The sequence below is a fragment of the Macaca fascicularis genome, chromosome 19, assembly GCF_037993035.2.
Source record: "Macaca fascicularis isolate 582-1 chromosome 19, T2T-MFA8v1.1".
NCBI lineage: Eukaryota > Metazoa > Chordata > Mammalia > Primates > Cercopithecidae > Macaca > Macaca fascicularis.
Window position 1 is genome coordinate 54,665,400 of NC_088393.1, and position 27,003 is coordinate 54,692,402.

The 27,003-nt window shown below is 49.4% G+C and overlaps 1 protein-coding gene and 1 long non-coding RNA gene across 6 annotated transcripts in view; one reads left to right on the plus strand and one right to left on the minus strand.

The window, feature by feature from the left end:
* Positions 1–336: 336 nt before the first annotated feature.
* LOC135968370 (uncharacterized) lies at positions 337–26,664 on the plus strand. 3 transcript variants are annotated; one of them, XR_012427747.1, is made up of 3 exons: positions 337–1,161; positions 9,913–10,020; positions 26,361–26,664. It is a non-coding gene; the product is annotated as an uncharacterized lncRNA (long non-coding RNA). The 3 variants fall into 3 exon arrangements; XR_012427748.1 differs by lacking the exon at positions 26,361–26,664 and adding an exon at positions 14,160–14,287; XR_010583049.2 differs by lacking the exon at positions 26,361–26,664 and adding an exon at positions 10,609–10,746.
* PRKD2 (protein kinase D2) overlaps positions 11,228–27,003 on the minus strand; it is a 44,319-nt gene continuing 28,543 nt past the window's right edge. For all 3 annotated transcript variants that reach the window (XM_005589664.4, XM_074023975.1, XM_005589663.5), the window contains 4 exons: positions 18,877–18,975; positions 15,286–15,553; positions 11,938–12,023; positions 11,228–11,647 (listed from right to left, as the gene is read on the minus strand). In XM_005589664.4, coding sequence (XP_005589721.1) covers positions 11,435–11,647; positions 11,938–12,023; positions 15,286–15,553; positions 18,877–18,975 — 666 coding nt within the window. In that variant the 3' untranslated portion in view covers positions 11,228–11,434. The remainder of the gene's footprint in view (positions 11,648–11,937; positions 12,024–15,285; positions 15,554–18,876; positions 18,976–27,003) is intronic.

Below are 27,003 nucleotides of genomic sequence, written 5' to 3' on the forward strand. Positions count from 1 at the left end.
ACCTCCCCGACGGAGACGCTCGGCCGTGCAACCGCACCGCCCAACACGACGCATGCTCGCAACTGCCTACTCACTCCGCTCGCCACGCCCACTCCGAGCAACTGCCTCGGGGCCCTGGCCTCGCCCCTCTACGCGTCACAATGAAACAAGCCCGCCCTTGCTTCAATGCCATTGGTCTGTGTCTGGCCGGTCTTGCAGCAGGTTCCACCCTTTTGCGGGCGAGCTCTGGCTACCATTGGACTGTCCGGCGCGAGGGGAAGGGTGATCTATAAATAGGGAATTGGTCCACGTGACAGTTTGGCAGCTGCTCCTATCCCCCCACCCCGCCCAGCCTTCAGCTTCTGAGGCTGCGCAGGGGGAGAAAAGGGTTAGGGGGTCGAGCCCTGACTTCGCCTCCTCTTCCAAGAAGCCTTCCCAGACACTCAGCTGTAAAACCAGACGGACGTCCTCCGATAAAATTGTTTCTACGTAGGGCCGGCTTCAACGGCTTGGAATCCGCTTAGAAGGGTCTTCGCGCTTGGTTGAATGTTCTGCAATTGCTGTCTTGAAATTTTTAGTTTTTGAGCATGGGGCCCCTTATTTTCACTTTGCTCTAGGCCAAATATGTAGCCGGTCTTGCTGCTAAGAGTCTGAGATCCATTGCATTCCAAATTCTGGAATTATAAGACCCTGGGTGGAAGATTCTATGCTTTGACCAGAAGAGAGTCTAAGCAGCTTTTGTCTCCCAGGTGCTAGGAGGTTGTGTGCTCATCATTCTTCCATTCCAGGGGCCTTTGTTCTACGTTCTAAGGGGCTTTGTTCTCAGCCTTCTATGATGCTCTATTCTCAACGTTCTCTGGTCCTAGGAGTCTGAGCCTGACATTCGTTTCCAAGGCTTCCCACTGTCTCCAGGCTCCGCGAGCAGGACTGGGGCACCCTCAGGCGGCCAACCTGTGTCACTACGCCGAGCCTGCCTCTACCAACTTCCAAGACCTAGCTCTAATATTCACACTCATCTCTCAGACAGACCTTGGCTCCCTAAAAGCCAAGGCCCAGAAGATCATACGAGATATTCCCTCTTTTATGATTCCGCGTGCACGAAGTGACCTTCTGGTGGTGAGATGGAGAGAAATTGATAGTGGCGACAGACAGCAAAGTCTCCGGGAGCCAGACTTCCTCGGGGTGAGTCACAGATCTGTCACTTTACAACTGTGTGACCTTGGAAAACTTAACCTCTCTGTGCCACCGTTTCTTCATCTGATCACGGGATCATAATACTGGCTGCCTCATAGAGTTGTTCTGAGGATTAAATGAAATGTATCAGGTACTTGGAGCAATGACTTCCATGGATCAACAGCCACAGAAGGGTTTGATAAATACGTTTTAAAACTAATCTAGTAAGTTTCAGGGGAAAAAATGTCTTAAAATTTGGTAGAGACAACCTTTATTCAGTCTTCCTCTTGTTCAAAATAGAAAATTAGTCGGGTGTGGTGGTGCACGCCTGTAACCCCAGCTACTTGGGAAGCTGAGGCGAGAGGATCACTTGAGCCTGGGAGGGCAGACGTTTCAGAGAGCCATGATCACACCACTGCAATCCAGCCTGGGCAGCAGTGAGATCTTGTCTCAAAAAAAAAAAAAAAAAAAAAAAGTTGAGGGCCAGGCGTGGTGGCTCATGCCTGTAATCCCAGCACATTGGGAGGCCGAGGCAGGTGGATCACCTGAGATCAGGAGTTCAAGAACAGCCTGGGCAACATGGTGAAACCCCATCTCTACTAAAAATACAAAAATTAGCCAGGCATGGTGGTGGGCGCCTGTAATCCCAGCTACTGGGGAGGCTGAAGCGAGAGAATGGCTTGAACCCAGGAGGTGGAGGTTGCAGTGAGCCGAGATCATACCAATACACTCCAGCCTGGGAGATACAGCCAGACTCTGTCTCAAAAAAAAGGGGGGGGTTCTCTTACACTGCCCTAATTTTCCAACAATAGGGAGACAATCAAGGATTGATAAGTGTCTGGGAATGACATCAGTATTAGTTTTCCATCCCTGCTGTATGTACAAGATCAGTTGAGTCATTTGCCAAGTACAATGTTGAACCTGGAGCTGATTTAGGGTTCTGGTCACCAGGCATTTGAAGATGGATATTCCTAGGAAGATAACTAAAAAGAGAATAAGAGAGAAAAGAAATGAAGGTGTGAGACCAGAGAGCAGCAGATGGTGGGAGGATTCCAAGAAGGAGGTGAAGAGACATGCTTGGTTACTGGAGTCCAAAGAGCTGTAGCAATTCTGAAGATTTCCTTTCTGACTTCTTGATGCTTTTATTAATGACGATGCCAAAAGATTTCTGGAGAATCAGCCAGGTGCGGTGGCTCACGTCTGTAATCCCAGCACTTTGGGAGGCCGAGGTGGGCGGATCACCTGAGGTCAGGAGTTCAAGATTAGCCTGGCCAACATGGCAAAACCCCATCTGTATTAAAAATACAAAAATTAGCCAGGCGTGATTGCACACACCTGTAATCCCAGCTACACAGGAGGCAGACGCAGGAGAATCGTTTGAACCCAGGAGGCAGAGGTTGCAGTGAGCCAAGATCGTGCCACTGCACTCCAGCCTGGGTGACAGAGGGAGAATCCGTCTCAAAAAAAAAAAAGAGAGAGAGAGAGAGAGAGAGAAAGATTTCTGGAGAATCAACAAGCAACAGTTGCTTCCAAACATGGCACACAAACTGGATATGGTGGCATGTGCCTGTAGTCTGAGCTACTCAGGAGGCTGAGGCAGGAGGATCACTTGAGCCTGGGAGGCAGAGGCAGGCGGATCATTTGAGGTCAGGAGTTCAAGACCAGCCTGGCCAACGTGGCGAAACCCCATGTCTACTAAAAATACAAAAATTAGCTGGGTGTGGTGGTGCACGCCTGTAATCCCAGCTACTTGGGAGGCTGAGGCAGGAGAACTGCTTGAACCTGGCAGGCGGAGGTTGCAGTGAGCTGAGATGACGCCACTGCACTCCAACCTGGGCAACAGAGGGAGGCTCTATCTCAAAAAAATAAAATAGAGAGAACACAAATGAAAGGCAAAAGTCACATGATGAGAAGCAGGCACGGGAGGACCAGAGTGGGTATTAAAATGGAGAATCCTAGCCAGGCTCTGTGACATGCACCTGTAGTACCCAGGAGACAGAGGCAGGAGGATTGTGTGAGCTCATGAGTTCAAGGACAACCTGGGCAACATGGTGAGACCCTGTCTCTAAAATAGTGTGTGTGGCAGGGAATCCTGGAGTTTCTGATTCCGGGAGGAGGCTGTCTCATGATGTCATCTACTTGACCCAAGGTTCTTGGGAGAGCTGTCTACAGATGCAGCCTCGTCCGCTTCCAGGGCTCTTGAAAGAGCCTCCCTCTGAGGTCTCTAATGGCAGTGGATTCCCATTCAGCACAGGTCTTATATCTCTTCATCTCTGAGATATGAACCCAAGGCAGGACAGTCTGGTGTTTGCAATAGTGTAGGGTCCATCCCATCTGAGTTCAAGGTTAGTCTTCCTGCGATGTCTTTTCCGGAGGACTAAATTCCCTGTTTAGAAATTATGAAGAGGCTGTAGTGGAGTATTTGGAGGGAAGGCAGCTTGCACCTGTTAGTGACAAGCATGTGTGTACTTAGTCCTTGATAATATCTGAGAATGTCGATTGTAATAGATTAGAGTCCTCAAGGGCCCAATAGGAGTAGAATCCTTGTGAGTCTTTGAGTGATTATTTCATAAGAAGATTATTGATGTGTGCTCTGATAGGAAGAGTAATGGCCCCCCAAAGATGTCTACATCTTTATCCCTGGAACCCGTGAATATAGCACCTTTTATGGAAAAAGGAACTTTTTGTGATTAAGAATCTTGAGATAGGGAGATTTATCTTGGATTATCCCGGTGGATCCAATATCATCACAGGGTTCCTTATAAGATGGAGGCAGGATCGTTAGAGTCAGAGAAATATGTAAATATAGAAGCAGAGGCCGGGCCAGGCACAGTGGCTCACACCTGTAATCCGAAAGCTTTGGGAGGCTGAGAGGGGAGGATCGCTGGAGGCCAGGACTTTGAGACCAGCCTGGGCAACACAGCTCTACCAAAAAAAAAAAGAAAAGAAAGGAAAAAACTTAGCCAGGTGTGGTAGTGCATGCCTATCATTCCAGCTAGTAGGGAGGCTGAAGCAAGAGGATTGTTTGAGCCCGGGAGTTTGAGGCTGCAGTGAGCTATGATCGTGCTACTACACTCCAGCCTGAGTGAGAGAGAGCAAGATCCTGTCTCAAAACAACAACAACAACAACAACAACAACAAAGGCATGTTAGGGTGCTCCAATTCCCCAATTCCCCAGGCAATCCTTCCTTGCCTCTTCCCAGCTTCTGGTGGCTCATGGCAATCTCTAACATTCTTTGGCTTGTGGCTGCGTCATTCCAAGCTCTGCCTTCATCATCACATGCTTCTCCCTGTGTCTTACGTGGCCACCTTCTTATAAAGACACCAGTTGGCCAGGCGCAGTGGTTCACACCTATAATCCCAGCACTTTGGGAGGCCAAGGCGAGTGGATCACCTGAGGTCGGGAGTTTGAGACCAGCCTGACCAACATGGAGAAATCCCGTCTCTACTAAAAATACAAAATTAGCCGGGTGTGGTGGCATATGCCTGTAATCCAGTTACTTGGGAGGCTGAGGCAGGAGAATCGCTTGAACCCGGGAGGCGGGATTTGCAGTGAGCCGAGATCGTGCCACCGCACTCCAGCCTGGGCAACAAGAGCAAAACTCCATCTCAAAAAACAACAACAAAAAGACACCAGTCATGTTGCATTAGGGGCCCACCTTACTCCAGTATGACCTCCTTTTAACTGATTACATCTGCAATGACCCTATTTCCAAGTAGGGTCATATTCTGAGGTACTAGAGAGACAAAATTCAACCCATGACCGGCCCAGAAACCATTGGAGTTGCCTTTTAGTCTTGGATAAAACAAAATAAATAATGGTATAGATGCATGCTGTGTGGATAAGGTTTTGCCTTCAAGGGCAAGGTCATGCCCTCAATCTTGTTCTTATGAATTACATAGTTATAATTTGTCCTAGACACTCATTATCTTTTATTTTATTTTTGAGACAGGGTCTTGCTCTGTTGCCCAGGTGGAGTGCTGTGGTGCAATCTCAGCTCACTGCAGCCTCAACCTGTCAGGCTGAAGCAATCCTCCCACCTCAGCCTCCCGAGTAGCTGGGACTAGAAGTGTGCATCACCATACTCAGCTAAGTTTTTTATTTTTTATTTTTGTAGAGATGGGGTCTCCCTATGTTACCCAGGCTAGTCTCGAACTCCTGGGCTCAAGCGATCCTCCCACCTTGGCCTCCCAAAGTGCTGGGATTACCGACATGAGCCTGTCCTTTATGAGCAAGGGCTTGGGGCAGATTTTTGTTTTTCCTACTTCCTGTATAACTGCAGAAACTTGGGGCATGTGTGAAGTGTGAGTGAATGAGCTGCTGGAATGAACTGACCAGACAGGATATCATCTATGCATGGGATTAGAATGGAGTTATAGGAGAAAACCAAATCCTTCAAATTAGCATTCAGGATCAGAAAAAAAAAGTAAGTAGGGGTTTCAACAAACCACTGAGGCATAGCAGTCTATGTATGTTTACTGTTGACTTTCCAGGGGAAAGGGAAACGGGGCTGTGGATCATCAGGTGTGTGAAAGAAGGCAGAGGGTATGTTAGTACAGTCAAGTGGGTAGTGTTGGCTGCTCTAGAATAGAGGCCAGTGTAGTGTTTGGATTGGAAATAGCAGGAACTACAGTGTGACTATTTTATTTACAGCCTTGAGGTATTGGACTTGTGGTATCCTTTAACATTGGGACTCTTATTGGGATTTTTTTTTTTTTTTTTTGAGACAGAGTCTCGCTCTGTCACCCAGGCTGGAGTGGAGTGCAGTGGCGTGATCTCGACTCACTGCAACTTCTGCCTCTCGGGTTCAAGGGATTCTTCTACCTTAGCCTCCTGAGTAGCTGGGATTACAGGTACCTGCCACCATGCCACGCTAATTTTTTTTTTTTTTTTTTTTTTTTTTTTTTGAGACGGAGTCTCGCTCTGTCGCCCAGGCTGGAGTGCAGTGGCCGGATCTCAGCTCACTGCAAGCTCCGCCTCCCGGGTTCACGCCATTCTCCTGCCTCAGCCTCCCGAGTAGCTGGGACTACAGGCGTCCGCCACCTCGCCCGGCTAGTTTTTTTTTTTTTGTATTTTGTAGTAGAGACGGGGTTTCACCGTGTTAGCCAGGATGGTCTCGATCTCCTGACCTCGTGATCCGCCCGTCTCGGCCTCCCAAAGTGCTGGGATTACAGGCTTCAGCCACCGCGCCCGGCCACCACGCTAATTTTTTAATTTGTTTTTAGTGGAGTCAGGGTTTCACCATGTTGGCCAGGCTTGTCTAGAACTCCTGACCTCAGGTGATCTGCCCACCTCAGCCTCCCAAATTACAGGTGTTATGATTGGGATTCTTGGCAGACAGGAGTGTTGTAGGGGATGGAAGTGGATAGTAGGAGGCTCCGAATAATGCGTTGGGGGCCCTAGTGGGCCTCTGGTGTCAGAACACATTAAGGCAGCTTCAAGAAGGGCATGAAAAGATCTAATTCTATTCCACAACTTGGGGTAATTGGTTAAAAAAAAAAAAGGGAGCCAGGTGCAGTGGCTCACACCTGTAATCTCAACACTTTGGGAGACCGAGGTGGGAGGATCGCTTGAGGCCAGGACTTTAAGACCAGCCTGGGTGACATAGCAAGATCTTGTCTCTATTTAAACAAAAAAAATTTTTTTTAATTCTAAAAAAGAAAGGATCTACTTCTACCTTAAGAGGTTTAGCCTCCCAGATGCACCCTATGTTTGTTGAGTTGGAGGCTCAAAGAGAATCAGGAATGTAAGTCACAGATCTTGGATATGTGGGTCTGAGGGAGAGGTGGATGTTTCGGGAACAGGGTGGTTGGAGTGGTGGGAAGGTTAGTGGACTGGATGAACAAAGGCAGAATTAGGGACTGGGAGACATAAGCCCTCTTGTGAATGTGAAATACTATGGCTTTGGCTGGGCACGGTGGCTCACACCTGTAATCCCAACACTTTCAGAGGCCAAGGCAGGTGGATCACTTGAGGTCAGGAGTTTTTTTTTTTTTTTTTTTTTTGAGACGGAGTCTCACGCTGTTGCCCAGGCTGGAGTGCAGTGGCGCGATCTCGGCTCACTGCAAGCTCCGCCTCCCGGGTTCCCGCCATTCTCCTGCCTCAGCCTCCTGAGTAGCTGGGACTACAGGCGCCCGCCACCGCGCCCGGCTAATTTTTTGTATTTTTAGTAGAGACGGGGTTTCACTGTGGTCTCGATCTCCTGACCTTGTGATCCGCCCGCCTCGGCCTCCCAAAGTGCTGGGATTACAGGCTTGAGCCACCGCGCCCGGCCGAGGTCAGGAGTTTGAGACTAGCGTGTCCAACATGGTGAAACCCTGCCTCTACTAAAAATACAAAAATTCGCTGGTTGTGATGGTGTGCACCTGTGATCCCAGTTACTTGGGAGGATTAGGCAGGCGAATGGCTTGAATCTGGGAGGTAGAAGTTGCAGTGAGCCAAGATTGCGCCACTGCACTCCAGCCTGGGTGACAGAGCGAGACTCCGTCTCAAAAAAAAAAAAAAAAGAAATATTATTGTTCTACATTGATAGAATATCTCTTTCTAAAGGGATTATTGGAGTAATCTGAGTAAGAAACTTTGCTGGGTAGTAGAGGGCCCAACGAGCCCAAGAGTGGCTTGGACAGGCATAACCATGTGTCTAATTATGGTCTCATTTCCATTATTGTTGTGTACTGAGGTAGGGAGTGGGCACTAATACGTTTATGGCAGAGTGTGTGGCCCCTGTGTCTATAAAAACCCTGGCAGGATGCTCATTAAGGGGGTTGATGGTCATTTCCCCCTGAAGGTTAAGGAATGCTTATAGACACAGAGGAGAAAATTGGCTGGAAGTGAGTCACTGGAAGACTGAATCTTAGACTCAAATTCCTTTTGCATTTCAAAGCTAAATAGTGTCAAGTCCAATGTCCCTTTTCTTTACAGTATATACAAGTGTCTCTATCAAGATTAGGTTTTGAGGCTGGGTGCAGTGGCCCACACCTGTAATCCCAGCACTTTGAGAGGTGGAGGCAAGAGGATCTCTTAACACCAGGAGTTCAATACCAGCCTGGGCAACATAGTGAGACCCCATCTCTATAACAAAAAACATGCCCAGGCACAGTGGTTCATGCCTGTAATCCCAGCACTTTGGGAGGCCAAGGCGGGCAGATCACTTGAGGTCAGGAGTTCGAGACCAGCCTGGCCAACATGGCAAAACCCCTTCTCTACTAAAAATACAAAACTTAGCCAGGCATGGTGGCACGTGCCTGTAGCCTCAGCTACTTGGGAGGCTGAGGTGGGAAGATCACTTGAGCCCAGGAGGTTGAGGCTGCAGTGAGCTGTGATCATGCCACTGCACTTTGGCCTGGGCAACAGAGCAAGATTCTATCTCAAAAAATAATAAAAAATTTAAAACTACCTAAAAAACAAAAAATTAGCCAGGTGTGGTGGCTCATACCTGTAGTCCCAGCTACTCAAGTGGCTGAGGGGGAGGATGGCTTGAACCCAGTAGTTTGAGGCTGCAGTGAGCTATGATCATATCACTGTATGGAAGCCTGGGTGATAGAGCAAGACCCTGTCTCTAACAAACAAAATTAGATTTTGTGGTTCCAGTGGTCCTAATAGGATAAACTTTTTGTCTCTAATGATTTAAGTTGTAGGCCCCTAAGTTTTCATTGGGTGGATTTGATTTTTTTTTTTTTTTTTTGAGACGGGGTTCACTCTTGTTGCCCAGGCTGGAGTGCAATGGCACAATCTCGGCTCACCACAACCTCAGCCTCCCGGGTTCAAGCGATTCTCCTGCCTCAACCTCCCGAATAGCTGGGATTACAGGCATGCGCCACCATGCCCAGCGAATTTTGTATTTTTAGTAGAGACGGGATTTCTCCATGTTAATCAGGCTGGTCTCTAACTCCCGACCTCAGATGATCCACCTACCTCAGCACCCAAAGTGCTGAGATTACAGGCGTGAGCCACCGTGCACGGCCTTGATTTTATCTTTCACGGCATCCTCATGATGTGCGCTATCTCCTGGAATCCTATAATTGAGGAATTTCAACGTTTTTGAATCATGTCTCTCATTTCTGGTCTCCGGATGTTAACTAGTGGCCAACACAGCAGCAGATCAGGTCTGATAGTCTTTTCCATCCATTTTTAGCCTGGGTCTGTCACGGAGATGGATTCACCTCTATGTTGCCTACACTTCCAGACCTTAGACTAAATAGAGGGATAGGCACTGGGGATGGAGTCTAAGAGCCTTTCCCCAATAGTCTTAGCAACTATGCCTCAGAGGTATCCTGCTCATTTGGATACCTTGATTTACTGAGGCTCATTTAGCATTTTCAAATCAAAGAGCTGCAGCTCAGCCAGGCGCAGTGGCTCATGTATGTAATCCCAACACTTTGGGAGGCCGAGGCAGGCAGATCGCTTGAGCTCAGGAACTTGAGACCAGCCTGGGCAACATGGTAAAACCTCTACAAAAAAACTAGCCAGCATGGTGGCATGTGCCTGTAGTTTCAGCTCCTCAGGAGGCTGAGGCGGGAGGATCACTTGAGCCCAGGAGGTCAAGGCTGCAGTGAGCTGTGATCATGCCACTGCACTCCAGCCTGGGCAACAGGGGCCCTGCCACAGGAAAAAAAAAAAAAAAAAGCTGCAGCTCTGGAACCATCAGATGGACAAGTTGATACAAATCAAATTGGAAAATCCCAGAGTAAGCTCCCAGTATTAGCCTAAATTGGCTGCTAAATTCTTTCCCGTTTTCCTGTTTTTTTTTTTTTTTTTAGGGTATGTTGCCCAAACTGGACTTGAACTCCTAGACTCCAGCGATCCTCCCACCTCAGCCTCTTAAGCAGCTGGGAATACAGTCACCTGCCACCATGCCCAGCTTTCAGGTAGGTCTTTGCAGCACGTAAGTCAGAGCGTGCTGAAAGTCTGAAGAAAACTTGTTCAGGTGCATGTTCGGATCGTTTGCCTTCAGCTGTGGAAGCTTGAGGACCATGTGTTAGGGTGTTATTGGAGAACTGGGGAGCTGGAGGGCTGGAGTCAAAGGTAGAGAGAGGTGGATACATGTTCCCTCCAGTTCGTTCCCTCCGCCTTCAGTCTTTCAACGCTAAGATGAAGCTTCAGAGGTCTTCTCTGACTACCCACCCTCTCTGACCCCTGAGCTCATTCTAGGCTGCCCAAGCCTCCCAAACTCCCCCAGTCCAGCCCTTCCCATTCTGGGTCATCACTGTCCAGGGGCAGGTAAGTCTCTCCACTGGATGGCGAACCCCATGAAGGGCAGTCCTTGGCTGTCTCAGTCACCACTGTGTCCCCAGCATCACTCAGCTCAGTGAGACAAATGAATTAATATATACTTCTCTATATATGAAATATATATCACATCACATCAAAATAAAATAAAATACTAAATGTTGCGTATCAGTTTTCTAGTATGGATCAGACGTGGGCTAACTGCATTTTATTTATTTTTGAGACAGGGTCTCTCTCTTGCCCAGGCTAGAGTGCAGTGGCGTGATCTTGGCTCACTGCAATCTCTGCTTCCTGGGGTCAAGCGATCCTCCAGCCTCAACCTCCCAAGTAGCTGGGACCACAGGGGCAAGCTACCACACCTGGCTGGCTAATTTTTGAACTTTTTGTAGAAAGGGAGTTTCGCCATGTTGGTCAGGCTGGTCTCAAACTCCTGAGATCTAAGGGATCTGCCTGCCTCAGCCTCCTGAAGAGCTGGAATTACAGGCGTGAGCCACCACACCCAGCCTGAATTGTTAACAGTTGTGATTAGTAGTAACACCACTAAATAAAAAATCAGTCATCACAAACCATGAGATTACTTTTTCTCCAAGTTCTCTACCCTCCAGTCACATTCCTTTCATCTCTCCCCAGTTTCCAACTCCTCCTCCATTATTCCTCCCTCTCCCTTCTCTTCTTCTCTCCTGGCAATCCTCCTCTATATTTTCTACCCCAGGTCGTCCTCCTTCCAAGACTCCTCTCCCATCAGTCCTCTCTCCCCACCCCCTCCATCCTTCCTCTTTTCAGGCAGTCCTCTTTTTAGATGAATTCCATCTTGGTACAACAGACTAATGAGTCAAGAGTGCTGTGTGCTGAGACCAAGGCCATGGGGCCAGAGATGAGTCCGTTTTAATTGCTGGGGAAACAGGGAGGGGCCTCGGAAATAACTCCCCCCACCCCACTCCCCACGTGTCCCATCCAGTTTGGGCAGGAAGCCACTTGCCCTAGAACAGTTCATTGCTGGGATCCTGTGAAGAACCGCTGTGGAGGGCAGCAGCTGGACGAGGGCACAGGACCTCAGAGAACACTGATGCGCTCCGCCAGCCCCTGCATGTCGTGGTCCTGTGGTGGATGGGCCCCACCGAGATCCCTGTCCGCGGGCAGCCCAGACCCAGGCAGCGGATGCTCTGCCACAAACTGCTCCCAGCGCGCGTCGTCACTCTCATGCGTGATGTATCGCTCTCCCATCTTCCCCTCCAGCTCTCGGAGGTCCAGCCACGTCTGGTACTCCTGGGCCCGACAGAACCGGGGTTAGCTTGGGGTCTGCATTGGAGCAGTGCCTGGAGGCCATCTGCTTTGCCACTGAGAGCTGGGTACCAATGAAGGTGAAGCCACACCCTCTGCAACCCACCCAGCCAGTAGACATTTAGCTTCACCCCCTCTTCCAGCCAATGGCAGGACTAGTCACATTCCAGACCCAAGGAAACCTACATCCGTCACTACCTGCCTAGCCAATAAGCGATCTAGTTCCACCCCTTCCTCCAACCCAGCCAATGGGCCAGCCCTGCCCACTGCATCACCTGTAACCAGGGGTGGCTGAGAGATTTGTCCACGCTGTAGCGTTTGCGCATCTTCACCTGCAGCAGGTTGTTGATGAGGTCAATGGCTGCATAGGAAAGAGAAACAGGTCAAGCCCTACAGGTCGAGGGTCACTACTCCTCCAATAGGCACGCCCTAGCCTACCTGCCTGCCACTGACACCTTCCTTCTGCACTAGCTCAGGTGGTTCAGAAGCCTCACCTGTGCCACTCACCCACCCATTTCCTCATTACAAATTTGTCTCCTCCTGCCCACGCATGTTCACACCAGCTCCCTCTTCACCTGTTCTCTACTTCAATTCCCCCATTTCCCTATGTCACCTTTTTTTTCCTTTTTGTCATACACAGGTACATACAATTACATGTGTACTATTCTTTTTATTTTTATTTATTTATTTATTTATTGAGACGGAGTCTCCCTCTGTCGCCCAGGCTGGAGTGCAGTGGCATGATCTTGGCTCACTGCAACCTCCACCTCCCGGGTTCATGCGATTCTCCTGCCTCAGCCTCCTGAGTAGCTGGGAATACAGGTCTGTGTCACCATGTCCAGCTAACTTTTTGTACTTTTAGTAGAGACAGGGTTCGACCATGTTGGCCAGGCTGGTTTCGAACTCCTGACCTCAAGCAATTCGCCTGCCTTGGCCTCCCAAATTGTTGGGATTACAGGCAAGAGCCACTGCGCCCGGCCTAAATGGATTTTCAACTTACAATATTTCCTTCTTTTTTTTTTTTTTTGAGACAGGGTCTCAGTGTTATCCAAGTTGAAGTGCAGTGGCATGATCAATGCTCACTGAAGCCTCTACGTCCCAGCTTAATTGATTATCCTGCCTTAGCCTCCCGAGTAGCTGGGACTACAAGCATCTGTCACTATGGTCGGCTAAATTTTGTATTTTTTGTAGAGACACATTGCCCAGGCTGGTCTGGAACTCCTGGGCTCAAGTAATCTGCCTACCTTGGCCTCCCAAGGTGCTGGGATTACGGCCCTCAGCCACTGCGCCTGACCAACTTATGATATTTTTAATTTACAATGCATTTATCAGGTTTATCTAATGCCAGTGTAAATCAGGGAGCATTTATGTCATCAGGCTGGGCGCAGTGGCTCATACCTGTAATCCCAGCACTTTGGGAGGCCGAGGCAGGTGGATCACCTGAGGTCAGGGGTTCGAGACAAGCTTGGCCAATATGGAGAAACCCCGTCTCTACTAAAAATACAAAAAATTAACTGGGCATGGTAGTACATGCCTGTAGTCCCAGCTACTTGGGAGGCTGAGGCAGAAGAATTGCTTGAACTCAGGAGGCAGAGGTTGCAGTGAGCCAAGATCGTGCCACTGCACTCCAGCCTGGGTGACAAAAGCGAAACTCCGTCTCAAAAAAAAAAAAAAAAAATGTCATCAGATGGTAGTTAGTCACCATTGCCTGCAGAAGCCTCAGAGACTAAGGCCTGTTCATTGTGAAAAAGAGGACTAGCAAATGTCAAGCTTCAAGACAAGCCAGCACTCATCCGAGGCTCTCTCCTTGATGGGAAGCCTTGAAGGACAAGGCTTCACTGTGTGAACCCATCCGAGGAGAGGCCTGGTGCACACAGGCACCCTGCTCCCGTCAACACCCACAGGATGCTGTGATCCTCACACAGGTGCAACCACACTTAAATTCACTTGTGCACACTCGATGCACTTTTACTCAGGGACTTCTGGGTGGGTCTCAAAAGACAATGTTGGCTGGGTGTGATGGCTTATGCCTGCAATCCCAGCACTTTGGGAGGCTGAGGCAGACAAGTAACTTGAGGTCAGGAGCTCAAGACCAGCCTGGCTAACACGGCAAAACCACGTCTCTACTAAAAATACAAAAAATTAGCCAGGCAGGTGGTGTGTGCCTGTAATCCCAGTTACTTGGGAGACTGAGGCAGGAGAATCCCTTGAACCCAGGAGGCGGACGTTACAGTGAGCCAAGATCACACCACTGCACTCCAGCCTGGGCGAGAGAGCAAGACTCCGTCTAAAAAAAAAAAAGCCAGTATTGAACACCCCCAGTATTATTCCAGGACTCAAGTCAATCCACATTCTCACTGCTTAGGGCCTGTACTTTTAGACCACCACCAAGACCTTGTCTTGTCCTGCACTGAGCAACCTCCGCATCACCCTGCCCCACCTGCTCCATGAAGTCACACCCTCCAGAGAGGGCTCTTCCCCCTTCCACTCTTCACAGACCACTCAAGGAGCTCCCCCGCACCTGACCCCTCCTGTCCAAGTCATCACAGTATTCCCAGAGCTGGAACAGTCAATGCCTGGCACATCGTAGGCACTCAACATGTTGAATCAATGGTTATAAATACATGAATGTACTTGTTGAATAAATGGTTATAAATAAACGAATGAATGATCCCCCCCTTCCCATACTCCATCTGTCTTCCTGAGCTCCCTGGCTCCAAGACATGTCCCTTGTTCTCCTGGCTTCTGACACACCCCAGTATCTTAGCCTTGCCTCTGGCCCTCTAAACATGCCATCCCACACCCAGCCTCAAAGCTCCAGGCCTTAGGACTTAACTTTTCCAAGCAGGGAAAGTTACAGACCCATTCCCAAGCAGGTTCAAGTCACCAGGCCCGGTGCCACCTCATCAGGCCCAGCCACGACACCAAAGCCCAGGAATGCAGAGATCGCAACGTCTGCCTCAGTCCTGGCTCCCTTCTCCTCCCCGCTCCCATCCCCTCCCAGCTTCCAGGCCTCAGGGTCTGCCCTGTTACTGGACCTCTTCAGAAACCCTCCAAGGCCACATCCCTAGACTGGCCCCCTCGGTCACTGGACCCACTCCAGGCTTCAGGCCCATCTTCACCCAAGTCATGGCCCCAGTACCCAGCAAAGTAGCCAGGCCCTTGTTCCTCAACCCTACCCACTGGTGCCTCCTCTTTGCAAGGCTTACCTTTTTGGGGTCATAAAACCAAAGGCTCCAGGTTCCAACCAATGCCTTGAGGGGCTCAGCCCCTTCTCCTGGTCACCCCAGCCCTTTGCCACCCTCAAGTCCAGTCCCTCTCCTGATCCCACCCTAGATAAGCCAAGTCTCACTCAGCCCCCTAAGGCTCCAAGTGTTCTCCTTAGCAGTTTTGGGGCACTTGGTTTCCAGCCCAAGTAACCTAGTCTAGGACTGGGTCCCAGCCCACTGTTTATAGGATGGCTCCTCCTGTGGCCACGCCCCTCCAGTAGGCCCGCCCCACCACTAGGCTCCACCCACAAGGTGCCAGGCTGCTTCCCGGTCCACCCCCTCTCGTGGCCCCACCCACTCCTCCAGCCCCACCCCACAACCCACCCACCCATGGGGTAGGCGGGCCCCAGGCACCTCCAGCTGAGATGTGGCTCCAGGGGCTGGCCGGGTACATGAAGGCAGCGTTCTGGATTTGGTCATTGATGTCCTCGTCCTCGTTGAAAGGGAACGTGCCGCTGAGGCTGACGTACATGATCACGCCCACCGACCACATGTCCAGCGAGCGGTTGTAGCCCTGGTTGAGCAGCACCTCGGGCGCCAGGTAGGCCGGCGTGCCCACCACTGAGCGGCGGAACGACTTCTCGCCGATGATGCGCGCAAAGCCAAAGTCACACAGCTTCACCTGCAGAGGGCGAGGGGCGAAGGCTCTATCGGGTGATGGAGCCGCACCCGCCCCAGCATCCCCACCACACCACCCGCCATGGTATTCCAGAGAAAGCTGAATGCTGGTTTGAATCCAGGCTCCTCGGCTCACTAGCTGAGCAACCCTGGGCAAGTGACTTTCCCTCTCCGTGCCTCAGTTTCCCCATCTATAGGAAGAATATGAGCAGAAGAGCACCTATCTCAGAGGACTGCCATGATGGTTAGTGAGTTAAACCATCCAAAGCCCACAGGACAATATTTGGCATGCAGTTGGTGCACAATAAATGCTAGCTGCTGCTATACCTCTGCCACCTCCAATGGTTTGTTTTGAATAATGCAGATTTTTTTTTTAATAGCCTTAAAATATACATGATTGGGGCATGATGGCTCACGCCTGCAATCCCAGCACTTTGGGAGGCCAAGGAAGATGGATCATTTGAGGTCAGGAGTTCGAGACCAGCCTGGCCAACATGGTGAAACCCTGTCTCTACTAAAATTACAAAAATTAGCCAGGCGTGGTGGCACAAGCCTGTGGTCCCAGCTACTTGGGAGACTGAGGCAGGAGAATCGCCTGAACCTGGGAGGCGGAGGTTGCAGTGAGCCGAGATCGTGCCACTGCACTCCAGCCTGGGTGACAGAGCGAGACTCCGTCTCAAAAAACAAACAAACAAACATGAAACATAATGGAGATCTTAACAGTCCCTACCTTAAAGGGTGCTTATTTAAACTGAAAGAAGAATATATATGCAACGTGTTAGGAGCAGTGTCTAGCACAGAATGAGCCTCGGTGATCTCAGGTCAGGAACCTAATTTCTCCAGGCCTTGATTTTGTCATCTGTATTGGGGGGTTGTTGATAACAGCCTCCTCTCAGGCTTTCCTGGGGATTAGGTAGGAGCAGGTGCTGACTGCGGTAGCCGGCAGACAGTACGGTGTATGCCTACCTTTCCCTCATTGTCTTATTTATTTTTTTGAGATGGAGTCTTGCTCTGTCGCCCAGGCTGGAGTGCAGTAGCGTGATTTTGGCTCACTGCAACTTCTGCCTCCCGGGTTCAAGCAATTCTCCTGCCTCAGCCTCCCAAATAGCTGGGATCACAGGGACCTACCACCACACCTGGCTAATTTTTATATATTTAGTAGAGACGACGTTTTACCATGTCAGCTAGGCTGGTCCCAAACTCCTGACCTCAGGTGTTCCGCCTGCCTCGGCCTCCCGAAGTGCTGGGATTACAGACATGAGCCACCACGCCTGGCCCCTTTCCCTCATTGTTAATGGCTGCAGTGTAAGGTCATGGACAGGCTTTGGAGCCAGCAAGACCTGGGTTCAAGGTCCTGTTCTGCTGCCTACCACTCTCAGCCTCAGTCCCCGCTCTGTTCATGTATTGTCCCTTCCCTGTTCAAAACCCTTCCTTGGCTCACTGTTGCTTGCAGGATAGAGCCCCAAATCCTTGAAGTCTGAAGCCTCTGTCAACTTTGAAACCAGCCATGTGCCAACTCCTGAGCTGAATCTCAATGTGACAGCCACACTTTCCTGAGGTCCTCTACCCTTTCTACAGATCTTATAGATCTTTCCCTTTTCCAAGATCTACCCTTTCCTATGAATCTTTTTTTTTTTTTTTTTTTTTTGAGACGGAGTCTCGCTTTGTCGCCCAGGCTGGAGTGCAGTGGCGCAATCTCAGCTCACTGCAAGCTCCACCTCCTGGGTTCACGCCATTCTCCGAGTAGCTGGGACTACAGGCGCGCACCACCACGCCTGGCTAAGTTTTTGTATTTTTAGTAGAGATGGGATTTCACTGTGTTAGCCAGGATGGTCTCGATCTCTTGACCTCGTGATCTGCCCACCTCGGCCTCCCAAAGTGCTGGGATTACAGGCATGAGCCACCGCGCCTGGCTGGATCTTTTTTTAAAATTTTTATTTATTTTATTTTTATTTTTTTAGCCCAGGTCTTGCTCTGTTGCCCAGGCTGGACTGCCGTGGTGTGATCTCGGCTCACTGCAACCTCCACCTCCTGGGTTCAAGCAACTCTCCTGCCTCAGCCTCCCGGGTAGCTGGGATTACAGGTGCCTGCCACCATGCCCGGCTAATTTTTGTATTTTTAGTAGAGACAGGGTTTCACCATGTTAGCCAGGCTGGTCTCCAACTCCTGACTTCAAGTGATCTGCCCACCTCAGCCTCCCAAAGTGTTGAGATTACAGGCATGAGCCACTGTGCCCGACCAGAAAACTTTTAAATATGTTTGGAACAACTTGGGTATGTCAATCTATTTCCCCAACTGTCACACACCAGATTTTGAAGACATAGTATGAAAAACAAGCAGAATATTTCACTGAACTTTGTTTATTTTTTAAGAGACAGGGTCTTGCTCTGTCACCCCAGCTGGAGTACAGTGGCACAATTATAGCTCACTGTGGATGCAGACTCAAACTCCTGGGCTCAAGCTATCCTCCCATCTTGGCCTCCCAAAGTGCAGGGATTATAGGCATAAGCCACCTCGCCTGGCCTTAATAATTTTTATGTTGACTATTGAATAAAGTGCTATATGTTGGGATACACTATATTATTAAAATTAATTTCATCTGTTTCTTTTTACTTTTTTTTTTTTTTTTTTTTGAGATGGAGTTTCGCTCTTGTTGCCCAGGCTAGAGTGCAATGGCACGATCTCAGCTCACCGCAATCTCCACCTCCTGGGTTCAAGCGATTCTCCTGCCTCAGCCTCTGGAGTAGCTGGGATTATAGGCATGCACCACGACGCCTGGCCAATTTTTTGTATTTTTAGTAGAGATGGGGTTTCTCCATGTTGGTCAGGCTGGTCTCGAACTCCTGACCTCAGATAATCCATCCGCCTCGGCCTCCCAAAGTGCTGGGATTACAGGCGTGAGCCACCGCACCCGGTCTTCTTTTTTTTTTTTTTTTTTTTTTTTTTTTTAAGAGCTAGAGTCTCACTCTGTCACTCAGGCTGGAGTGCAGTGGCATGATCATAGCTCACTGCAGCCACCCAACTCCTGGGCTCAGGCAATCCTCCCATCTCAGCCTCCTAAGCAGCTGGGACTATAGGTGTACGCCACCATTCCCGGCTAATTTTTTTCGTTTTTTGTACAGATGAAGTCTCGCTTTGTTGCCCAGGCTAGTCTCAAACTTTTGGGCTCAAGTGATCCTCCTGCCTCAGCCTCCCAAAATGCTGATTACAGGCAAGAGCCACTGTGCCTGGCCCCCACATCTTGATTAATATAATCCCCTTCCCCATCCCCACCCTGGCCATCAGCGTTGCCTGGATTTCCCCAAATCAGGAGGGGACATGACTGACCTGAGGAAATGGGTCCGCTGATGCCAGCAACACGTTTTCTGGTTTCAAGTCACAGTGGACAATGTTCTTGAAGTGAAGATGTCTCAAAGCCACTAGGATCTGAGGGGAGCAGATGGGGCCAGTAAGAAAGGTAGACAGGTACTCAGCCAAATCTCACCCTCAGCAGCCAGCCCTCCAAACCCGTCCATGCTTTTTTTTTTTTTTTTTTTTTTTGAGACAGAGTCTTGCTCTGTAACCCAGGCTGGAGTGCAGTGGCATGATCTCAGCTCACTGCAATCCCACCTCGCGGGTTCAAGTGATTCTCCTGCCTCAGCTTCCCAAGTAGCTGGGACTACAGGCGTGTGCCACCATGCCTGGCTAATTTTATTTTTTTCTTTTTGAGGCGGAGTCTCACTTTGTCACCTGGGGTGGAGTGCAGCGGCGTGATCTCAGCTCACTGCAACCTCCGCCTCCAGGGCTCAAGAGATTCTCCTGCCTCAGCCTCCCGAGTAGCTGGGATTACAGGTGCCAGCCACTATGCCCAGCTAATTTTTTCTATTTTTAGTAGAGACGGGTTTCACCATATTGGCCAGGCTGGTCTCGAACTCCTGACCTCGTGATTCGCCCACCTCGGCCTCCCAAAGTGCTTGGATTGCAGGCGTGAGTCACTGCACCCAGACCTGCCCTGATAGTTTTTTTTGTATTTTTAGTAGACAGGGTTTCACCATGTTGATCAGGTTGGTCTCCAACTCCTGGCCTCAAGTGATCCACCCATCTCAGCCTCCCAAAATGCTGGGATTACAGACATGAGTGAGTCACTACGCCTGGCCCCATCCATGCCTTCCTACACACCCCTGCCAGGGAAACAGGAGGCACTGGAGCACCAAAGAATCTCAGAATCATAGAACCATTTACACCTGAGAGAGAAGAGTTAAATGTAAACTAGAAAGGCTCGGTTACATGAGAGGGGCTGTGAAGATCCTGAGATCTTCTAGCATATGGTAAACTCCTGAATGCTACTAATAGAGCACGCATTTTCAAGATCCAACTATGTGATTCTTTTTTTTTTTTGAGACAGAGTCTTGCTCTGTCACTCAGGCTGGAGCGCAGAGCTGGGATCACAGCCCACTGCACCCTCGACTTCTCAGGCTCAATCCATCCTCCCACCTCAGCCTCCCTAGTAACTGGGATTATAGGCACACACCATCACACCTGACTAATTTTTGTATTTGTAGAGACAGTGTCTCACCATGTTGCCCAGGCTGGTCTCAAACTCCTGCACTCAAGTGAACCACCCACCTCAGCCTCCCAAAGTGCTGGGATAACAGGCGTGAGCCACCCCACCTCACCCTTTTTTTTTTTTTTTTAAGAGATGGAGTCTCCCTCCGTCACCAGGCTGAAGTGCAGTATCATTTGCTACAGCCGCAAACTAATTGGGTTAAGTGATCACCCAAGTCTCCCAAATAGCTGGGACTACAGGCATGTGCCACTATGTCAGGCTTTGATTCCCCCCGGCTTTTTTTTTTTTTTTTTTTTTTTTTTGAGAAGGCCTCTTGGTTTCAAGCAATTCTCCTGCCTCAGCCTCCTGACCAGCTGGGATTACAGGCGCACACCACCATGCCCAGCTAATTTTTGCATTTTTAGTAAAGATGGTTGCTCTCTCTGTTGGTCAGGATGGTCTTGAACTCCTGACCTCGTGATCCACCCACCTTGGCCTCCCGAAGTGCTGGTATTACAGGCATGAGCCACTGCACCTAGCCTGATTCCATTTTTTAAAAAAATATTTTTCATCCTTACAAAAAACTCTGGGTGCGGTGACTCAAGCCTGTAATCCCAGCACTTTGGAAGACTGAGACAGGTGGATCACCTGAGGTCAGGTGTTAGACACCATCCTGGCTAACATGGCGAAACCCTGTCTCTATTAAAAATACAAAAATTAGTTGGGCGTGGTGGCGGGTACCTGTAGTCCCAGCTACTTGGGAGGTTGAGGCAGGAGAATCATTTGAATCTGGGAGGTGGAGTTTGCAGTGAGCCAAGATCATGCCTTTGCACTCCAGCCTGGGCGACAGAGCGAGAATCTGTCTCAAAAAAAAAAAAAAAAAAAAAAGAGGCAGAGAGATTCTAGAGCCAATCTGCCCTCCTCAGGTGGAGAACCTGGCTCAATGCTTACGAACTTACGGCCTTGGGCAAGTCTCTTCACCTCTCTGGCTCTCAGTTTCCTCATCCATAAAATGGGGGTGATAATAGTACCCACCCACCAGCCTGGCCAACATGGTGAAACCCCATCTCTACTAAAAATACAAAAATAAGCCGGGCGTGGTGGCGCGAGCCTGTAATCTCAGCTACCTGGGAGGCTGAGGCGGGATAATTGCTTGAACCCAGAGGCAGAGGTTGCAGTGAATTAACATCGCACCACGGCACTCCAGCCTGGGCAACAGAGCGAGACCCCATCTCAAAAAAAAAAAAAAAGAGTACCGACCTCACAGGTTGCTATAAGGTTTAAAGCGTATCTAAAGATGCATGTAAAGCGCTTAGGATAGCTAACCACTGTATGTTAGATGTTACTGTTGTTGTTATTAGTTACTATTTTTGTGATGGCCTATTGGTAAATATATTTGTGTGTGTCTCTTAAATAAAGCTTCTCCTGCTGTATGTTCCTATGATGACAAGGTAAGCTGAGTGGAAGAAAAAAAAAAACCATTATCATGTAACCATTTATCTGTGAGAATCATATTTCTTGATTCTCTCAAACAAAATGCCAAGTACACCAGAAGCACAGTGTTGTACTACTGCAATTATTATCTATGTCTCAGAATTTAAATACTTGTGTTTATTCTGATTTTCTTTAAAAAAAAAAAAAAAATTTTGTAGAGATGGCATCTTGCTGTGTTGCCCAGGCTGGTCTTAAACTCCTGGCCTCAAATGATACTCCCACCTCAGCTACCCAAACCTTGAGATTACAGGCATGATCCACCCTGCCCAGCCAAACTCCTCATTCTACAGACTGGGAGACCAAGCTGGAAAGATTCATGTGTTGTATGTCATCTCCAGGTTGTTTTTTTGAGACGGAGTCTCACTGTGTTGCCCAGGTTGGAGTGCAACGGCATGACCTCAGCTCACTGCAAATTCCACCTCCCAGGTTCAAGCGATTCTTGTGCCTCAGCCTCCTGAGTAGCTGGGATTACAGGTGTGCGCCACCACATCTGGCTAATTTTTGTATTATTAGTAAAGATGGGATTTCACCATGTTGGCCAGGCTGGTCTCAAACTCCTGACCTCAGGTGATCCACCCACCTTGGCCTCCCAAAGTTCTAGGATGACAGGCGTGAGCCACCTCGCCAGGCTCATTTCCAGATTTTGTCAGTTGATTTTCTCCCAGTTCATGTGAATAAAGAGGGCAGGTTAGGCTGGGCATGGTGGCTCATGCCTGTAATCCCAGCACTTTGGGAGGCCGAGGTGGGCAGATCACGAAGTCAAAAGTTCAAGACCAGCCTGACTGAAATGGTGAAACCCCATCTCTACTAAAAATACAAAAATTAGCCAGGTATGGTGGCGTGTGCCTGTATTCCCAGCTACACAGGAGGCTGAGGCAGGAGAATCACTTGAACCCAGGAGGCAGAGGTTGCAGTGAGCTGAGATAGTGCCACTGAACTCCAGCCTGGGTGACAGAGCGAGACTCCGTCTCAAAAAAACAAAAAAAAAACAGGCCGGGCGCGGTGGCTCAAGCCTGTAATCCCAGCACTTTGGGAGGCCGAGACGGGTGGATCACGAGGTCAGGAGATCGAGACCATCCTGGCTAACACTGTGAAACCCCATCTCTACTAAAAAAATACAAAAAACTAGCCGGGCGAGGTGGCGGGCGCCTGTAGTCCCAGCTACTCAGGAGGCTGAGGCAGGAGAATGGCGTAAACCCAGGAGGTGGAGCTTGCAGTGAGCTGAGATCCGGCCACTGCACCCCAGCCTGGGCGACAGAGCAAGACTCCGTCTCAAAAAAAAAAAAAAAAAAACCATTGGCCAGAGACGGTGGCTTATGCTTGTAATCCCAGCACTTTGGGAGGCTGAGGTGGGTGGACCACGAGGTCAGGAGTTCAAGACTAGCCTGGCCAACATAGTGAAACCCCATCTCTACTAAAAATACAAAAATTAGCTGGGTGTGCTGGCACGCGCCTGTAGTCCCAGCTACTCAGGTGGCTGAGGCAGGACAATCGTTTGAACCTGGGAGGCAGAGATTGCAGTGAGCTGAGACTGTGCTACTGCACTCCAGCCTGGGTGACAGAGTGAGACTTCGTCTCAAAAAAATAAAAAAAAAAAGAGGGCAGGTTGGAAGCTAGATAGATCCAGACTCAAATCTTGGCTGGAAAGCTACTCGGCTGTGACCTCGAGGGAGACAGCTATCTCCCTGAGCCTCAGTTTCCTCATCTATACAATGGGGGTTATAACAATACCTACCTCATAGGATGGTGGTGAGGCCTAAATAAGCTCATGAGGTAAAGGGTTTAGCACAGGGCTTGGATGTAGAGCAGGCAAGAGCCCAGAAAGCAGAAATCTGCAGAGAGAGAAAGAAGAGCAAGCAGGCAAAAAGAGAGGAAGAGACGAAGGCCGGAAAGAGAAACCCCCTCAGCTGCTGCAAGCAGCCACCTGTGAGAACCACGATTCCTCTCCACACCTGAAGTCTGGATGTGGCCGGGCGCGGAGGCTCACACCTGTGATCCCAGCACTTTAGGAGGCTGAGGCGGGCAGATCACTTGAGGTCAGGAGTTCGAGACCGGCCTGGGCAACATGATGAAACCCCATCTCTACTAAAATTACAAAAAATTAGCCAGGTATGGTGGCACACACCTATAATCCCAGCTACTCGGAAGGCTGAGGTAGGAGAATCACCTGAACCCAGGAGGCGGAGGGTGCAGTGAGCCGAGATCGTGCCATTGCACTTCAGCCTGGGCAACAAAGCAAGACTCTGTCTCAAAAATAAATAAATAATAAGGTCTGGATGAGGTTGCATCAGGGGATTTCTGTCCCCATCCCATAAGCCAGCCTGACAAACAGGCACGCTGCCTGAGAGGATAAGGGTGCTGGGCCAGGGTAAAGGAAACAGCAACGATGACTCTGAGACCCACAGAGCTGTCTCAGAAGAAGACAAGGCGCCAACCAGAAGGAAAGGCCTTTCTAGGAGGGATGTGAAACACAGAAACCACAAAAGGCGATATTTAACATCATAAAAGTTCAACTCTATGGCAGGCTGGATGCAGTGGCTCACGCCTGTAACCGGACACTTTGGGAGGCTGTGGCAAGAGGACCACGTAAGCCCAGGAGTTCGAGACCAGCCTGGGCAACATGGCAAGAGCCTGTCTTTACATAAACATTAAAAAAAAAAAAAAAATTGCCAGGTGTGATGGCTCATGCCTGTGGTTCCAGCTAACTCAGGAGACTGAGATGGGAGGATCACTTGAGCCCAGGAGTTCAAGACCAGCCTGGGCAACACGGCAAGACCTTGTCTCTACAAAAACATTAAAAAAAAAAAAAAAAAAAATTAGCTGGACATGGTGGCTCATGCCTGGGGTTCCAGCTAACTCAGGAGACTGAAATAGGAGAATCGCTTCAGCCCAGCAGTTTGAGGCTGCAGTGAGCTATGATCACACCACTGCACTCCAGCCTGGATGACAGAATGAGACCCTGTCTCAAAAAAAAATAAAAATAGAATAAAATAAAACCCTATGCTAAATAAAAGCTAAATATAAAATAAAGAGGCAAACAAATACTGGGATAAAACCATTGAACAACATAAGTGATAAGAATCTAATGTGCCCTCCCAAAAAAAGAAATCAGAACAGAGGCTGCGCACAGTGGCTCATGCCTGTAATCCCAGCACTTTGCAAGGCTGAGGCCCAGTTGGGAGGATCACTTGAGCCCAGGAGTTGAAGACCAGCCTGGGCAATATAGCGAGACCCTGTCTTTATAAAAATTAGCTGGGCGTGATGGCTGATCCCTGTAGTCTCAGCTACTCAGCAGGCTGAGGCAGGAGAATCTCCTGAACCCGGGAAGTCGAGGCCGCCGCGAGCCATGGTTGTACCGCTGCACTCCAGCTCGGGTGACGGAGCGAGACCCTGTCTCAAAAAAAACAAACAAAAAGCACAGGCACACAAGGAAAATCTGTCTGAATGTAACACAAATGAGTTTGACATCACCAGTTAAAAGCAAAGATCCTAGGTTCAAGTCCCACCAGCTATGTGACTCTGGACAAGTTATTTGATGTCTCTGACCTTCAGTTTCTTCAACCGTAAAAGGGGAGTGAGAATAATAGCACCTCCTACATAGGTTACTATGAAGATTAAATGAGTCTGAAGAATGCCTGGCACATAGTAAGTGCTCAATAAATGTCAGTGACCACATTATTTATCATCACCATTATCAGCCTCCCTTGTCCTGGCCCTGCTCACCTGAGCGATCATTGTCTAAGGCTGGGGCTGTATTGGTCATCCCCGTGTCCTCAGCACTGCCTAGCAAGGCACCAAGCACAGAGGATGGACTAGGGAGTATTTGTTGACCAACTGAATGAATGAATGAGAGAAAAAGGGCTCCTTGACGCTTTTTTCTATTGTTTGGTTTTGAGACAGGGTCTCGCTCTGTCACCCAGGCTGGAGTGCAGTGGCATGGTCATAGCTCACTGCAGCCTTGACCACCTAGATTCAAGAGATCCTCTCCACTCCCTCCTCCCAAGCAGCCAGGACTACAGACTTGTGCTACCAGGCACCACATCCAGCTAGATCTTCTTTTTTTTTTTTTTTTTTTTTGTAGAGATGGGATCTCACTATGTTGCCTAGGCGGGTCTCCAACTCCTGGCTTCAAGCGATCCTCTTGCCTTGGCCTCCCAAAGTGCTGGGATTATGGGCATGAGCCAGCCTGTTTTTGAGATGGGCTCTTGCTATGTTGCCCAGGCTGTCTCAAACTCCTGGGCTCAAGCAGTCCTCTGGCCTTAGCCTCCTGAATAGCTGAGATTAGAGGTGTACCCCACCATGCCTGACTCCCCTTTTTACCAGATGAGTCAAATCAGGTCCAGGGAGCCTGACTGATCATTTTTTTTTTTTTATAGTAAAAGTAGCTATCATTACTACTAGTCTATTATTTTTCTATTATTATTACTCTTTATTATTATTATTATTGAGATGAAGTCTCACTCTTGTCCCCCAGGCTGGAGTGCAGTGGCGCGATCTCGGCTCACTGCAACCTCTGCCTCCCGGGTTCAAGCGATTCTCCTGCCTCAGCCTCCCAAGTAGCTGGGATTACAGGCGCCCGCCACCGCGCCCAGCTACTTTTTGTATTTTTAGTAGAAATGGGGTTTCACCATGTTGGCCAGGCTGATCTCAAACTCCTGACCTCAGGTGATCCGCCTGCCTCAGCCTCCCAAAGTGCTGGGATTACAGGCATGAGCCACCGCGCCCAGACTACTCTTTATTATTTTTAATTGTTATTGTCACTCTATTATTTTTCTTTTTTCTTTCTTTTTAGAGACAGGTCTCGCTATGTTGCCCAGGCTGGAGTGCAGTGCCTCTTCACAGATGCGATCCCACTACCGCTCAGCACAAGAGCTTTGACCTGCTCTGCTTCCAACCTGGGCTGCTTTGCAACCTGGTGGTCCCCCGCTCCCAGGAGGTCACCGCATGGATGCCAAACTTAATGAGAACAACTGATCAGCGCAGAACTCCTGGGATCAAGTGATCCTCCTGCCTCAGCCTCCTGAGTAGCTGGGACCACAGGCACATGCTACCGTGCCCGGCTTATTCTTTATATTATGGTTATTATTACTCCTGTACGATTATGGTTTTTATTTATTAATTTATTTATTTTCTTGAAACAGAGTCTTGCTCTGTCGCCCAGGCTGGAGTGCAGTGGCGCGATCTCAGCTCACTGCAAGCTCTGCCTCCTGGGTTTACACCATTCTCCTGCCTCAGCCTCCCGAGTAGCTGGGACTACAGGCGCCCGCCACCACGCCCGGCTAATTTTTTGTATTTTTAGTAGAGACGGGGTTTCACAATGTTAGCCAGGATGGTCTCGTTTTCCTGACCTCGTGATCTGCCCACCTTGGCCTCCCAAAGTGCTGGGATTACAGGCGTGAGCCACCATGCCCGGCCTGATTATGGTTTCTATTATC